The 17792-nt window shown below is 38.9% G+C and overlaps 1 protein-coding gene across 1 annotated transcript; it reads left to right on the forward strand.

The window, feature by feature from the left end:
• Nucleotides 1-493: 493 nt before the first annotated feature.
• On the forward strand, nt 494-17638 carry LOC141430162 (beta-1,3-glucan-binding protein-like). The gene is made up of 9 exons (XM_074090729.1): nt 494-652; nt 2033-2263; nt 4433-4656; nt 6815-6954; nt 7798-7961; nt 9897-10033; nt 11268-11385; nt 13309-13439; nt 15302-17638. The coding sequence occupies exons 1-9, from the start codon at nt 514-516 to the stop codon at nt 15500-15502; spliced, it is 1485 nt and encodes a 494-aa protein (XP_073946830.1). The 5' UTR covers nt 494-513; the 3' UTR covers nt 15503-17638.
• The last annotated feature ends 154 nt before the right edge of the window (nt 17639-17792 follow it).

A 17792-nucleotide genomic window follows, 5' to 3' on the forward strand; every position in this document is an offset into this window, starting at 1 on the left:
TCCAACGATACCCCACGCTGTAGGTAGGGTTAGTTGAGAGAAAAAAAAAACATAACCTAACCAACAAAAAGTAGGAAAACCACCGACCTTGTCCCTTAAAAGTTCAATATGTCAAAAATGGCTGAACCGATTTTGATAAAACAGTTCTAAGATCCTGCTTTCGAATAAAAAACCGCATTCAAATCTGTCCACCCGTTTAAGAGCTACGGTGCCACAGACAGACAGAGACACTGACACACATAGCGGTCAAACTTATAACACCACTCTTTATGCGTTGGGTGTTAAAAAAAGAGGATATTATCAATTTGGTTGTATTTTTTTTGATAACTTTATTTTTAGAAAAAAAAATATCAAAAATAATTCATAATTAAATCAAATGTCTACCTATAACTTCATCCGCGAGTCCGGCTTGCATTTGGCCGTTTAATGTAGATAGCCGGTGACGTGCTGCGAACTTGGCTCCATGTTTACATAAATCTTTAATTAGAGATGAAGATTTAATTCAGTGTCAACATGGACGCCTTGAGGTGTGGACGCGTGTTCTTGTTCGTTTTAAGCATAGTGTTAGCAGCGGCTGAAGATGCCCAATACAGCATTCCTGAAGTAACCATAGAGGCATTTACACCAAAAGGATTCAGAGCTTCCATCCCAGGTAATTACTCGTAGATATATTAAGATAAATTTACTATTTGTACCATCTTTTTGATGTCGCGATTTCGTTTCAATGTCAAACCAGTTTCGGTTAAGTTTATACGCGTTGGAAATTTTTCAAAAATTGTTTTTTTTGGAGTGTAAATGCCCTTAATTTTTTTGGGTCGATTTTAGTAGATAGTTTCTTATATAGGTAGGTAGTTAATTATTTATATATATTAGATAATAATTGTTTATAATTCAATAGTTTTCAGTTTATTATACTCGTATATATAGTTAACAGCGTTATCGATGAATATAATGTTGACATATAAAACGATATTTTTTTTCTGTGGTACATTATTGTTCTATTGTTTCATTGAGTTTAATGAGAAGGATGTAATTTTATTGATTGATTATTTTGTTATTTTAATTAAGTAAGTTTGTATCAAAACATACTCGCTCCAGTTAACCGTTGGATATCTTCCTTATAAATTGTATGTAATAATTTATTAACGCTTTTGGATACGACAGATAATTAAACAGGAATTCTGTGCCTTGCTTAAGTTTTTTTGAAGTGTCACAATAAACAGTAGGTAGGAAATACTTGGAAATATGATATACCTACCTATTCACATTCAATATTCAAAAGCAATATTATGATATGTTTACAAAAAAAAAATGTTAAGAACAATTATAGAATGAAAGTTAATAAAAACTAAACTAAAAAAGTTAAGTAACAAAGTCTACATTTTCCATTTTTCGATTTCAATTTTAGTCATGAATAATATTGAGTAGAATGATCCATGAAATCGGGGAAACACCTATTCCGATGTTATTTTATCACACTTTCTGCGATTACTGAGCGGATTTTCCTTTTCGTGCACACGAAGATTGATTTTGTATTTATAATTTAAGGTTAACCTCAACGTAAAGGACATTTAATACTTCCTAATTTTAATGTAAATCGTTGGAGGGATCGAGTACCTTACCTATCAATGTTTCAAAAATTATACCGATACACTTATGGTACTATATATTGTACCTATTCGTAGTTTCATTAGTTCATAGTATCTAAATGGTCATAGTATTTAAATGTTTATGGCGATAACATCAGGATTATTTGGGATTATTAAATACAGGAGATTATTGGAGCGTTTCAACCCCCACCCCCCTCATTTATCTGTTCACATGTCGCTTTTGTTTTGTTAGAGTGCCTGTATTTCTACTAGACAACTTAAAGAAACTGTAGGTACTCGTATCAGAGTATTCGGCCATTCTTACAAAAAAAAAGTCGGTTGCAATGAATAATCCCCCAAAAAACAGATTTCGGATCATCTCTTCAAGTCATATGAAGGTATGCAGAAAAGAACTGAATATTGAATCTACTCTTCTTATCCAGGTTCACCAAACCAGTCCCTCTTCGCGTTCCAAGGCAATTTGAACCGTAATATCGAGTCCGATCAGGTCGGGGCTATTTCTGGCGAGACTCTGTCGGTGTCCAGCAATGGCCGATGGATCGTGGACCTGCCTGACATCCAGTTGAAGGCTGGTGACGTCATAAAATACCACGTCTTCGCGGCCATTGATCGAGTCGGCTACGTGAAGGATGACTTGGAATTTACTATTGAAGGTTAGTGTAAATAAGCTTAGTGGCTCCCCTGGTGGGACAAACTAGGAAGCACTGGGGTCGGCCATTCTTACTCTACTGTGCACCAGTCTTATTACCGTACCGCTTTTTTCGCACTAGTGATACGGTAATTAGACTTGAGTGCACGATAAATGTAAATGGCAGCCATCCGTTTCTAGATGTGCACTCAGTCTCAGTGCAGTCGCTGTTGCATGGAAAAAAAGTGAAACGGTAATTATACGGGTGTGTAAAGTAAAATGAGAATGACCGGGGTACACAAGCCTAGTAATAATCTATACTAATATAACTAGGGTTCCGTACCTCGAAAGGAAAAAACGGAACCCTTTAGCTTTGTTGTCCGTCCGTCCGTCCGTCTGTCAAGACACTTTTTCTCAGGAACGCGTGGAGATATCAAGCTGAAATTTATATCAAATACTCAGGTTTACTGTCCCTGGTCTTGTGAAAAATTCAAACTTCTAAGCCAGCGCAATCAAAAGATGCAGCCGTTTATGCCGCAAATTTCCGCAATTTTTGAAACTTGCAAGGGAATCAAAACCTACAGGGTACTTCCCGTGAACTCAGAGTCTTATAGCACAGATAAAGGAAAAATTGCGAAAACCGTAAATTTTTAGTTACATCATATAATAAAAATATTTATACGGAACCCTCGGTGCGCGAGTCCGACTCGCACTGGGCGGTTTTTTTTGTTAAATAACCTAACTTAGCCAAGTTAGAAAAGGTCAAAATACCAGACATTGGTATTCCAAAGTTGAATGTCTCAAAAACAGCGGAACCGATTTTCGAAAGAGAAATCATTTTATTGCCACAAAAATAAAAATAAAAACAGTTAAAAAAGAAAATATAAAGTAAACCTAATGGTATAAAATTATTTTGTGTGGCAGTGGGAACGGACTCAGCTTTTCCTGCGAGTGCAAGCGTATATACCTAACTATAAGCCTGCATTGCGCAGAGCTGGTTCTGGTTTTCAGTCCGGCCCCGTCCCGCACTCCGTACTGCTTTAACAAATGGCGGGTAGACTTAATTACCATGCAACTTAAAGATGATCGGAAAAATAGCTGTAAAAAGACTTTAATGAAACATATCTAAGAATCAGCGCAAAGAAAACTGCTTTCATGTAAAAAAACCACATTGAAATCGGTTCATCTTGCAAGTACAGTTAAGTTCATAAACTTCTGAGCAAAAATTTGATCAAAAATATCTGAACACCGCCGTTAACAATAGAGTCGTGTTCACATATTTTTGATAAAACTTTTGCTTTGAAGTTTCATAGGCAACAAAAAGTTCAGTCAGCAGAAAAAGCTGTATTACGTGTCATTTTTTTCAGAAACTTATATTGTATACTTACGACTGAGTACGTTATCGTTGTGTTATGTATGATTATAGGTAAGGTGGGAGTTCAGAAGCTGTTTTTCCCCGAGAGCTATCTGTTTGACACAGACGACTTCTGACCGCAGCTGATAATAAATGAGAATGACCCATTGCATTAAGTATCACAAGGAAGTTCGAGTTAGATTTAATTGTGAATATTCAAAGTCAAAACAGTAGTAAAGAATTTGTTGAATCTGTTTCAGAAATTAAATGCTAGCCAACAGGTAGGTTTGTTCTGAATTCTAAATTTACAATAAAAAGTTGTAACTGACTGGCTCATCACCACCCAGTCCTAACTTTTATACCTAATAAGCTAAAATTTGGCACATAGGTTGGCACAAAAAAAAAACACTTTTAATTATATTTCCGCTGGACAGCGATGAACGAACTCTTTGAAGAATTCGGGGACTTATTTTATACACACGAGTAATATTTACCTTGACGTTTCAACCACGTTACAGTGGCCTGTATTAATAAATATATAGTAATTGTTTCCAGCATCAGCAAAGTCGTCATTTTCTGGTAATTTGATGTCTATGGCTTTGTTAAGATAACCTTTGCCAATTGTATTCCCCGTTTGTTATTGTTAGATACCTACTTAAGTGAGATAATTAACTGAGTAACCACTAAATTAAGCATAGAGAAGAGTGAAAGAAATTAAATGATAAATATAACAAAACAGCAATTCATAATTTTCCTACACATAATAAAAAAATATATATCAAAACAAAAAGTTAAGTACAAGTGATGATGATGATTATAGCCTTGGTACTATGTTTTCAGAATTAAAGCCTTACGAGCCCCTCCCAGCCGGCTCAGCGCCGGTTCCGGTGCCTTTGACGCCGCCGGCTTCGACCTCGACGACGCCGGCGCCAGAGTGCCTGCCAACGCTGACCCGCCTACGCACAGGCAGCGCTTGCGCAGGCCAAACTGTGTTCGAGGAAAACTTTGACTCGCTTCGGGAATCCATGTGGCAAATCGAACACTACATACCTCTAGATCATCCTGTAAGTATCCTAATTCCTACCGATTGGCGATTCGGGACCATTTCGTGACATGCACATTTTTTTTTCAATGCGTCGCGTCGAGTAATTGTTTTCTTTCTTTTTTTCTAATATTACAAACTAGCTGTTGCCCGCAACTTTGTCTGCGAAGAATTCGTTTACCGCGCGCCCCCGGGACCCTTACAATTTTCCGGGATAAAAACTATTTTACATCCTTTACGGGTCTTATACTATATCCACACCAAATACAAAGCTGCTTCTCCGCGATTCCGTCTCTAAAAATATTGTTTCTCCTGCGCCCGGGATAAAAACTGTCCTATATCCTTTTCAGGATCCCGTACTATCCCCACAACAAATAGCTATTGCTCACGATTCCGTCTCCAATAATTTGTTTATCGCACGCCCCCGGGAACTTTACAATTTTCCGGTATAAAACTATCCTATATCCTTCTCAGTCTCATACTATCTCCACGCCAAATAGCTGTTTCATCCCGCGCGCGTCTACGGGAACCATACAATTTTCCAGGAAAAAAATATTCTATGTCCTTCTCGGGGTCTTAACCTATCTCCATACCAATCAATGACTAGTCTAGATGGCGCTAAACGTTACAACAGATTTAGTAAGAATAATCCCATCCCACTAATATTTGAAATGCGAAAGTTTGTAAGCCTGTTTGTTTATTTGTTGCTTCTTCACGTCTAAACAAACGGGATAAGTTCGCCTTTGTACTCTTTTGTTTTGTTGTTTTCTTTTTGTATTATTTTTGTGTTTTATGTAGGTACACTAAAGTATTTACATACATACATACATAAACCGCTGAACCGATTTAGATAATATTCGGTATACTTAGTTTGAATCCCGCCCGGGAAGGACATAGGATAAGTTTTTATCCAAAAAAAATGCATAGTTCCCATGGGATAGCTCATGGGATAGTTCCCATGGGATAGATCTATCATCTAAATTGAATCACCAAATAATATTAAAACGGTTAGGTACCTAAATATTATTTAAATAATTACTCGGAAATAATATTGATCATCAAATAATTATATTGGGTTTCAAAATAATAGATGTGTCACTAAAACTGGATCACCAAACAATATAGAAATGGCTTCCTAAAAATTAATTATAATCACTGGAAAATAATTGAACTGAAATTTGATGAAATAATAATAATAATATCTTCTCAAAAATGACACCAATGGACCCAGCCCCAAACTAAGCAAAGTTTGTTCCATGGGTGCTAAACAACCTAAATATAAAATTAATTAATAATCAGAGGAAACAATTGATGAAATATATAAATCATAATAATAATGACACTAAAAGGACCCAGATGGCCCAGAATGGCTAAGAATTTGAATGGGTTACAACGGGTCAGTATACATACAGATAATAGACACGACAGTATTTGTTTCCTAAGGGTAGACATGATCAAATACCTACTAGCACATCATACAAGTATTAGCAAAATATGATCGGTTCTGGCACTTCGCTCGGCTCGCGCACTGAGGGTCGCAGTTCTACCTAACACTGCTCCTCGCTTCGCTCGTCGTCGTACCTAACCAGACCTGACTTAGTAGAATAGGTAGAAGCAACAAATTAAGGAAATGTATTTATTAGGTGACAGATCTATTATTTTGGTGATCGAATTTTGATGATCAAACCATAATTTAGGATGCAGGTTTACATTAATCTGATGACTCATGAGACAGATTTGATTAATTTGATGACTAATATATTTCTTAGGGATAGATATAATAATTAGGGTATCGCAGTGTAGTGACAAATCTAAATTTAAGTGACAGAAAATAACTATAGTTCCCATATTATATTGGTTCTCGTTGCTTAGTTTCTAGATTAAACCCAGTAACGACAGTAGTAGTAGTTTAGTGACCTATATTTTTTTCTTCTTCTTGTGGTGCCTCTCCAATTACTAGGTCGGCCATCAACACCGAATATTTCCTCCTGTCCTTCGCGAGGTGGAACAGCTCAGCAGCACTCGTAACTCCAGTTCACTCTCGAAAGTTTCTCAACGGAGACTTTTTTTCGGCCAACAACAACAACGGCAACTTTGCCCATCATAACTCATAGTCATAGTTTACATTATAAGTATTATTATTTATCATACTTTAGTGACCGATCTTATGTAATTTCCAGGAGTTGCCGTTTGTGTCCTACCAGAAGTCAGCGGTTTCTGTGAAGGACGGCATCCTCCGCATAAGGGCAGCTCTGCAACAGACGCAACAAGGGTTCACCAATGAAAGCATTTACGACGGATCTTTGAACCTAATACAAGGGTGAGTAGAATTATGTGACAGAAATCGCTGATGATATAGTTCCCGATCAATTTTAGGCCCGCGTGGGAATGACAGCCCAAGCTTGTGTGCCGGCGATAATAATGTACTATGTGTGTCAAGTTTAATCAATTTTATTTTTATTCGACTGGTTGGCAAACGAGCAAGTCTCCTCCTGATGGTAAGAGATCACCACCGCCCATAAACATCTGCAACACCAGGGGTATTGCAGATGCGTTGCCAACCTAGAGGCCTCAGATGGGATAGGTACCTCAAGTGCCAGTAATTTCACCGGCTGTCTTACTCTCCACGCCGAAACATAACAGTGCAAGCAGTGCTGCTTCACGGCAGGATTAGCGAGCAAGATGGTGGTAGCAATCCGGGCGGACCTTGCACAAGGTCCTACCACCTGGATTTTTTAAAGTTGCCATGTGGTCGCAGCGGAAGACCAGCGTTGGCCTGCACAGCCAACACTACGTAGGCTGGAACCGCTTCACGATTTCGCAGACTTGCTTTTTTTCTTAAATTGTCTCTGTGCAATGTGCATCTTTTGTATTTTTTGCGAATGGCGAATAAATGACAAAGAAAAAAGAATGTTCCTGAAGACCATAAATTGCAGAAGGGCAAATACTCGTATGATAGGATACCTGCTGGAAGGAAAAGTAGAAGGAGGACGACGCAGAGAAAGACCAAGATTGACCTATTTTGACCAGGTGGAGGAGAGAGTGGATGTCGTGTCGTATCAGGAAGTCAAACAGCTGGCCGAAGACCGTGTGCGGAATGGCGATTGCTCTTAAATATGAAGAAGATTTCTGTTTTCTTTAAGATTTTTTTTAACTTTTTTAGATGCACCTCAACCATACCACATGCGTGCGAAATGCATGCCGAGGGTGCCAACATCTTGCCACCTGTGGTCAGTGGCCGAATCGTTAGCCGACCCGGGTTTGCCTTCACCTATGGCACCGTTAGCGTGCGCGCCAAGCTGCCAAAAGGAGACTGGCTTTATCCAGGTTACAATACAATAACTCTTTATTCATCATCATCCCAGCCTATATACGTCCCACTGCTGGGCACAGGCCTCCTCTCAGAATAAGAGGACATGGGCCGTAGCTCCCACGCGGGCCCAGTGCGAATTGGGAACTTCACACCAGTGGCGTGGCGTCAGATATTTCCGTGGTAAAGCCGAAGCAAAGATGGTTTACATCTTTCATAAATTCTGTATGTCTTGTTGTTCTATTTTGTAAATATTGGGCAAGCCGGTGGGAATTGAGTTCTATGGACCCTTCGCCACTGCTTCACACACACCATTGAATTGTTTCTCAGGTTTGTGCAGGTTCCTCACGATGTTTTCCTTCATCGTAAAGCTCGTGGTAAATCTGATCTGTGGTGGTGATAAGTTGATAACTCTTTATTGAATGAACTAAAACAATACATTACCTACTCACCCGCGACCTTAAGAGAAAATAACCTAACCATAAAAAAAAACATTTTTAATACAAGCTTTTTTTCTGACTGTACTTTTTGTTGACTGTACTTGCATTGTCACCCAAACTACATTACCAAATTTCAAGTCGATGCTATAAACCGTTGAAGAGTTCCGTCCTGCGAAGACGATCCTGGCTGGACTACCAGGATGTCACTACTAGATTATTGTATTGTCACGCGATTTACATAAGTATTCCAAATTTCAAGTCAATCTGACTACTGGAAGTTGGTCAAAATTAACTTGCAAGACAGACAGATAGACAGACAGACAGACAGACAACGAAACAGGTGAAACTAAATAAAAGCTTGTAAAAAGGTATAAAAGGTAAGGTCTTGGGTGAGCAAAGTAATTGTTTTTGTACAATGATAAGGACCTCCGCAAAGTAACGGTTGATTCAATAAACTCTTTATTTAACACCAACACAAAGTAAGCAGTACAGAAAACACATGTAATATATAGAGATTTTACACGGTAGCCAATAGGTGGCCTTATCGCTTCAGGGCGATGTCTTTCAGGCAACCTTTACAATAGACAGAGGTAACGAACAAATTTAAGCAGGTGGTGCATTTACTGGTTAGTAGGTATTCATACCAAGATTTAATGGCTCCTTGACGACCGGATAACCAAGTGGTTAGAGAACTTGACTATGGAACTTAAGGTCCCGGGCTCGAACCCCTGTCGGGGCAGATATTGTGTATGAAAAATACAAATATTTGCTCTTGAGGCTTGGTTTAGTTTAATATGTATTTAAGTATTATGTTTATCCGTTACCTACCTAGGTAAGTACTCATAACACAAGCTTTGCTTATTTGAAACTAGATCAATTGGAGTCAAGTGTGGCATGATATTTATGTACCTATTAGCTTTTGCCCGTGGCTTCGCCCGCGTGGAGTTCGGTTATCGAGCGCTGTTCTCTCAGGAACTGTGCATGTTTCTGGGATAAAAGTAGCCTATGTCACTCTCTGGCCCATAAACTATCTCTATGCCAAAAATCACGTCGATCCGTCGCTCCGTTTCGACGTGAAAGACGGACAAACAAACACACACACTTACGCATTTATAATTATTATAAGTAAGTATGGATTATTATTTATTTATTATATTCGTCTCAAAATTCTGCATTATTTGTTGTAATTACCTAAAGTTAAACGACGTTTAAAATGGTTATAAAAACGCAGATATCCATAGCTTGATTAAGCAAATGAAGTAAAAAGTTGGTAATTTATGAAGGTAGGTCACTGCCATAGATGGTCTAAAAAAATAAGGACATGGCGTTAAAACTGTTTTCCAAAGTAGCTCCGGCATTTTAAAGTAACCCCGTTTTACCGTATACTTTTTTTACTGGTATAAATATTATAAGTAACGATATCAGCTATTCATAACCTACAAATATCCTACCTTCGGTGCGCGTTTTTTTCTCGTTGTTGTTAATAAATTAATTAATTTACTATACCTACAGAAATACTTCTGGAACCGTTCCTGAAGAAATTCGGCTCGGGGCCTATGAACTTCAAGTCTGGAGTGCTGAAAATAGCGTGCGCGCGCGGGAATAAGGACCTGCTGGAGCAATTTGTTGGAAACAATCAAGGGAACAAGGTAAGCAGACGATCTTACGACCAAACAGACCCTTTACAACGAAGTGCAAAACTCAAACTTCGTATTGCGGTCCCGCTGACGCTTATATTATTTAATACGAGAGTGAGAGGGACGGAACGAATCGAACTTCTATTTTCAAATTTCGTAGTCGAGCGTTTTCAAAAAAAAGTGTACCCTTTTCTTTTTTTTGAATTTTTGGAATAAATATGGTTTTTCCTACTTAGAATCAAGAGCACAATCGATTCCGATCGTTTAAAAAAATGGCCCCATTTTTTCATAAAAAATTTTATGAGTCAGTTTTGCCACGCCCATACCGAGTGTATGAAAAAAACGTCGCAAAACTGTCATTTTTTTTGGGGCCATATTTTTAAACTATGCTCTTGATTCTGAGTAGGAAAACCATATTTTTTGCAAAATTTCAAAAATTATGAAACGGTACACTTTTTTTAAAAAACGCCCAGTCCCCTCAGGTACTATAGGGCGCCGCTCTCCAGATCAACAAACATTTCATTTCAATACCCATTTTATATCGATTTGAAGTAAAACTAAATTCAACTCATTAACTTTGATAGAGTTATCTCGTAGTAGCAAGGACTATATAATACATATATGTAGTAGTAGTGAGTATGAGTATTCTATGTATATCAAACACGGCCTGGCATTTTGTGCCTGGATGGCTGACGCCGGCCCTGGCCCTTTACCTACTACGTAGTGCAAAATTCGAACTTCGTATTTTGCCGTTCCACTGACGGTAAATATTATTGAATACTTCGATTTTCGAATTTTGTAGTAGCTCTGCTCCAAAGGCTCCTCCTGCAACTACTTTCTACTCAAACTTCTTTTAGGAGCTGGGTTTCTTCCTTCGTATCACTGGCTAGACAATACCCGCGTGAACACACTGCCACAGAATAAGTAATAGTACTACCGTATCACTGAACAACATCCACACTCGCCCACGGCTCAGGTAACACTGAGGCCGCTTGTAGACGTCCGTTGTTTTCACAGGACAACGGACCGTTTTTGCGGTGTTGTATGACTTCGTCGCCGGACAAGTGTCCGGTGCATGTACACACGTCTATTGTAAGCCGTACAACACCGCAAGTCCGGCAAAAAAATACGGTCCCTTGTCCGGTGAGAACAAGCGGCCTGACGCTGTGCACTCACACACTAACACACGAGACAGTGTAAGGATGTGTGCCTTTGGACATACACTAAACTCCTTGTCTATTTCCAGTTCCTGTACGCAGGGCCGATCGTCGCGTATAAGTGTCGAGAGTACCTGATCCGCAATAAGGAGGGCTATTCGGACTGGAGCAACGACTTCCATATTTACTCAGTGAAATGGACCCCAGGTATGGCTTTCAAAGGTTCCGTAATCCTACATTTCCTAATCACTTGAACGTCCGGCCTGCGTAGGCAAATTCCGGTCTTACGTCCAGCACCGAGTGGCCGTGCGCCGCGCGACCGCCGTTCTATTCACAAAAACGTCTGCTGTAGATCAACCACGAAAACTATAGCCATAATAAAAATACTCACTTGTAGACGAAAGCTTACAGATCACAACGGTATATTGTAAAATCTAAAATAATACATCCAAAACACTACAAATCAAGGATAATCTGACGATATCACTGATTTGCATCGAGTTAGTTAGATTTTTATTTTTAGCAGCAAACTTTACTACTTTAGTGTACAAACTATACATCATATACCCAAAAATCAGGGTTAATCTGGCGATATCACAAGGGCTACTACGAAACTCGAAACTCGAAGTTCGTATCGTACCGTCCCTCTCGTATTAAATAGTATACTCGTAAGTGTCAGAGGGACCGCACGACACGAACTTCGTGTTTCGAGTTTCGCAGTAGCCCTCCAGATCACAGTGATATATGCATAGATCTTTTATTTTAAGCAGCAAACAGCCACAAAAACACACACAACACAAGCACATTGGGCGTACGACTAATTTTTTTTTCTAGTCTGTTTACATTCGCCATACAAGAAGAAAGAAAGAAAGAAAATAATTTATTTATAACAGCAATGACACAATAAACAGGTTAGGAAAAAGAACAGTAAGAAAAGAAGTGTTGCCGCTATAAAAAGGCGTACACCGCCACCGCCACCTTTACGATTATAGGTGTAACACTTTCTCCGCTACAAGTCTGTATCGACAGTTTATCGAAATAATGTCGACATAATTTACTAGATGGCGTTATTTCCAACTATTTGATGCGATACGCCACTGGGTACCGAGGTACAGTCACGTGCAATAATATCTGTCACACACAGCGGAGCGTGCAAAAATATCTGACACGTCCTTCCGGCCCTAGAAATAGAGTCGCATCAGATATTTATGCACGCTTTGTTGTGTCAGACATTTGTGCTGGTGACTGTACCCATGGACGTTAAGACGCCAGTTTTTGGGTACTATTGTAACCATAACCACGGACGTTCAAGTGGCTAAATTAGACACTGAAATTTGTAATTTTATTTTATTTTCGTAGTTAGTTCTACGAGGGTTTCAACCGATATCAGTTTCTTGTCGCATATTAAAGACCGTAAAGCGTGTCACACACTACGCAGATACGATAATATTTTATCTGCGTATAATAACTTAATGATCTGAAACTATCACACACTACGCAGATACGATTATATACGAGACGATACATTCAGTCTAAATCCTTCAAACTGAGTAGACTTGTTTTTTGGTGCGGATTATTTATACAGGATGTTTTCGTGTTTATCTCTTCTAGATTTACTCGCGTGCAGCGGGGCTCTCACATCAACCTGTATCTATTTGCAGATAAAATACTATACCATATTTATATCGGCAGATGTTATACACAGATCAATTTATATACGCAGATAATATCTTTGCCATCTTTCGATATATGTCGGTGCACACAGATACTTCACGATAAAATATGTTATCTGCGCTGTGTGTGTTAGCTCATTGAATTGTATAGGGAGCGATATTGACAGATATGCGTTCAGATACAGATATCTTATAGTATCTGCTTAGTGTGTGACACGCTTAAGCAAGAAATTTTAAGGAATTGTAAATGTACCGCATGCACACCGTATTTTATAAAATCCTTCCGTTCTACACCCAACTCATTTCTCCACTATAAACGATAGAAAATTGATAGTGTTTAAAACGCTCATAGAACTACCCTCGTGTTTTTAAATCAATATAGGTAATCCCTAAGTATCCAATGGTACCCAGGGCTTTCCGATCATAAGAATTCCACAGTGGAACCATTGCTTGTCAGATCGCTTTACCTTTCTGGTGGACGGCGTCCAGTGGTTCTTCATCGAACCATCACCAAGCGGTCTGTGCGGGAAGCTGCCGGCGTCTTGCGGCGCTGGCTCGCTCCCTGGCATGGCGCCGTTCGACGACCACGTAAGCCCACGTGTTATTACTCCCGGTTTAGGACGAGTCCATTATTTAAATCGTTGTATTGTAGCTTTCATTATTTTATCCTCCTGCCGCCCAATGTACAGTCGAGGGCATAAATATCTATACAGCCAATAGCGTCAAATATTATGTATAAGTACACCGACCTTATGGTAGATGGCATAAAGGTGTGTGTATAGTGTATAGATATTTTTGACGTCTTGGTGACGTACGTATATATTTATGTCCTTCACTATAGAGCTATAGATACCTACAGCAAATTGTTGAAAGTGACCGGGTATAGCAAACCACCCAAACTTTAAGCCATCAAATTTTAAACTTACCTACTGCCCAGGGTAGGTAGACAGCTGGTATAAGACATAACGCACCTTCAAAATTAAACTAAAATAATTGGAAATTTTCTCATTTTAAAATTCAACCAGATTGTGTTTTATTTAAAGTTCATTTTGGAAATGTGAATATTTTGAATTATTTCACTTTAATTTTAAAGGTGTTATAAGTAGATTACTTTTATAACAACGCTTGCTTAATAAATGTCCATTCACCCTGGATTTGAAGACGGCCAGATTGTAGCGATCAGGGAACACGTCTGCGTAGAATTTGCTTATCGCTATCCCGCGGGAACTAGGCAATTTTCCGGGATAAAATATATCCTGTTCTTCCCCGGGCCTCAAACTATCCCCCTACCTACCGAACCATCATCATCTAAAACGGTTCAGCGGTTGAGACATGATGAGGTAACAAACAAACATAATTTATAATATCAGTGGGATTCCCACGAGATCGGGATATAATCTGGAAATTTCATCCACAGTTATTTATATTGCAACATCAATAAAGACCATGGTGTAATTTTTGAAAATTTACACGGATTTTACGTAACCCATAAACTTATACTTACTTACTAATATTATAAATGCGAAAGTGTGTTTGTATGTTTGTGTTTGTCTGTCTTTCAAGCCATAACGGAGCGACGGATCGACGTGATTTTTGGCATAGAGATAGTTAAAAGGGCCCGAGAGTGACATACTAGGCTACTTTTTATCCCGGAAAAATGCACAGTTCCCGAGGGAACAGCGCGCGATAACCGAATACCACGCGGGCGGAGCTAGTAAGTAATATAACGGGTTTCTAAAAGCGGGGGAAAGCTAAGCTACTAAAGACAAGTTTGTCATAAAACAATCAGTGCATTAGACTAGTGTTCCGCGAACTTTTGTGTTCAAGGCAGGTACATCTAGGAAAACAAAAATCTTAGGTACATTACACCATAAATAAATGAAAAATCAGTTGTCAAGTAATATTATATGCAAATGTTTCGTCTGTCTATTTAGCTTTATGAGATAACCTTTTTTTTCCGAGGCACATCAACTAATGACCAGTACACCAGTGTGCCGCGGCGCACACTTTGGGGAACACTGCAGTGATTTTCCACCGGCGGCGAGGCGAAACGAGACGAAGACGTTTGTCTCACTAGATGGCGCACACCATAAAAAATGAAAAATCATTTAATACAACTTAAAACAAGTAGTGTTGCATAGTTATGCACAAAGCCGAAAGACAAAACTGTTTTCTGTCTATTTATTGCTTTTTATTCTAATTTTTTTTCCGAGGCATATCAACTAATGACCAGTACATCAGTGTGGCGCGGCGCACACTTTGGGGAACACTGCAGTGATTTTACCGGCGCGATTCGACGCGATAGCCCCCATTGAAATTTGTATGGCGGCGCCCGCGGCGGTCGCGCGAGAATGCATACAAATTTCAATTATCGTCTCGCCTGGTCTTCTTCTCGTCTCGCCTAGCCGGTGGAAAATCGCCATTAGACAGTGAACACCAACTTTTTTCAGTTCTACCTAACACTGGGAGTGGCAGCGGGCGGCGTAACTGACTTCAAGGATCTCCTGACCACGACAGATGGCAGCACGAAACCCTGGAGAAACCAACAGTCGAAGGCAGCCCTGAACTTCTGGAGACACCAGGACGCCTGGCATCCCACATGGGAGCAGCCAGAGCTGCTGGTCGACTACGTTAAAGTTGAAGCTCTTTAAAACTAGGGGAAAACCACAAAGCTCACGACAAAAGGACGCAGTTAATGTACATTCCAAACAGTCATCATTAATCATCGCAGCCTACATACGTCCCACTGCTGGGCACAGGCCTCTGAGAATGAGAGGGCTTGGGCAGTAGTTCCCACGCGGGCCCAGTGCGAATTGGGAGCTTCACACACCATTGAATTGCTTCGTAGGTTTGTGCAGGTTTCCTCACGATCTTGTCCTTCACCGTAAAGCTATTGGCAAATGTCAAATGTTATTGCGCACGGTGCGAGCCTGGATTTGAACCCACAAACCTCCGCTTGATAGGTTGAACTACTAGGCCAGGCCACCGCAGCCCTGATCATGTACTGTCTTCGTCAAACTTCAGAGTTACACTCTCGTCGGTGGAGTATCTTCCACTCATCTCTTCTATGAGCCATCCTCTTGAGCTCTTGATACGACGCGACACCGACTTTCTCCCTCTGATCGATGTAGCTGCGCCTAGGTCGATCTCTTCCTCTCTTCCCCTCGATATTTCCTTCTAAAATGGTTTTGAAGAAGCCGTCGTGTTGTGTCATGTAGTGTATATGAGTTAATTAAAATGGGATAGGTACGCGAATAATCAGGGCTTGCTTTATTAGGTCGTATATTCCAGGCATCGACATCTATGTATAGACCTGGTATAGACCACGTATAGACTGCATTATGTTTTTTTTAATCTTTTTGTATTTTTTATTTCAATTCCATAATTTTTGTTACTTTTACGGTCATCCCGTAGAACCCATATCGAAAATACAAACTGAAATATAGATGCATAGAAAAACCACACACACCACACATTTACAAGAAAGAAAGAAATACATTTATTTTATAGTATTTTATGCAACAGTTGTATAACAGGGTTCAAAAAAGGTGAGTGGCGTGAGTTACGATAGCTTTAGCGAACATCGTAAGAAAAAGACGCCACGAGCTTTTTTTGACTTACTTTTACTACGTTGCATACAATACTTTTTCTTCGACTGGATACTTATAAATTACAATAAAAAATTAGAGAAATAGTAAACTTTAAACGTTTTCATACTTTAGTAAAAAGTATGGCAAACGAAAAGAGAAGGTAAACAACAATAAACAAGTGACAAATATGAAAATGCCAAATTTGTCTAAGTTAAATTTTGTTTTTGATTCACGTTTACTTGCCTGTGACGATGTTAAAAATACGCGTTACTTATGTTGGCAGCGTTGGCAGGCTATGGATCATGTTCGAAAAGTTTTTATTCTGTATAAAAACCATATAAAATATGTAACTGGCTGCACCTTAGCCTGTCCGAACGTACGAATTAAGAAAAAAAAGTAAGTGGTTGCAGTTTGCAGTATCGTTTTAGCAACATTACGATACAGTGCTGTTATAGGGAATAGACAATATAGACTTTTCCAGAATCTTTTTATATATGCTGTTATATTACTGTTCGTGATTAAGTAAATCACAGATTACAGTATAGGAGTAGAAAAACAACTGTAACACATAGACAGGCTAAAAAAATGCTGTTATGTGTTGTTGTGTGGATTTCTGTAAAAAAGGACGTTTTTTTTCACTAAAATTGCTAAATCCATGGACTTATGGGATTTCTATGGGTCAATTTTGTGTGATAGTAAAGCGTAAATTATATCATTGACCTTGACTGTATGTACCAGTAATTCATCATTACAAAGTGATTCTGTAAAACAATACTGACCAAAATCGTGCACCTCGTTGCTTTTGCTTGAAAAAGTGAAGCATATTTAAAACCAAAAATCTTTCAACGCTCTTAAGAGCTCGAACTGATCTGAAGTAACGTTTATAATAAAGAAGTAATTCTTTCAACGTAACTATAATTTAAGTCGAAAAAAATTTGTAGGGGAATTATAGATTACGATGGTTAAACATTACTCACTAGATCTGTAGCTAGATAAGATGACAATACAAGTACAGTTCAGGGCATAAATATACGTTACCAAGTAAGGTCGATGTAAACATATATTTTACGCTGTGGCTGTGTAGATATTTATGCCCTCGACTGTACAGTCAGTACGAAAAACTTGCATAAAAAGATAAATGTAGTATAGATGACACGGACACACTGTGTACTGAATAAAATAAAATACCTGTTTAAATATTATTTTTTATTTATATCAACTTTCTACAATACAGGAGTTGAGATGTCCTATGTACCTTAGCTACAGAGAGTCAATCCCTTAGTTTATGATTTACACAAAATATCAAGAACAAGCAACAAGCCAATGATGAACAGATAACAATTAGTAACCT

Source organism: Choristoneura fumiferana, chromosome 8, assembly GCF_025370935.1.
Source record: "Choristoneura fumiferana chromosome 8, NRCan_CFum_1, whole genome shotgun sequence".
Taxonomy (NCBI): Eukaryota; Metazoa; Arthropoda; class Insecta; order Lepidoptera; family Tortricidae; genus Choristoneura; species Choristoneura fumiferana.

Excerpts from the sequence above, each read along its gene's own strand:
- LOC141430162 (XM_074090729.1), top strand. The coding sequence starts at position 514 with ATGGACGCCTTGAGGTGTGGACGCGTGTTCTTGTTCGTTTTAAGCATA. Across the intron at positions 2,264-4,432 it reads CTTGGAATTTACTATTGAAG|AATTAAAGCCTTACGAGCCC; the intron begins GTTAGTGTAAAT and ends CTATGTTTTCAG. Across the intron at positions 11,386-13,308 it reads CTCAGTGAAATGGACCCCAG|ATCGCTTTACCTTTCTGGTG; the intron begins GTATGGCTTTCA and ends ATTGCTTGTCAG.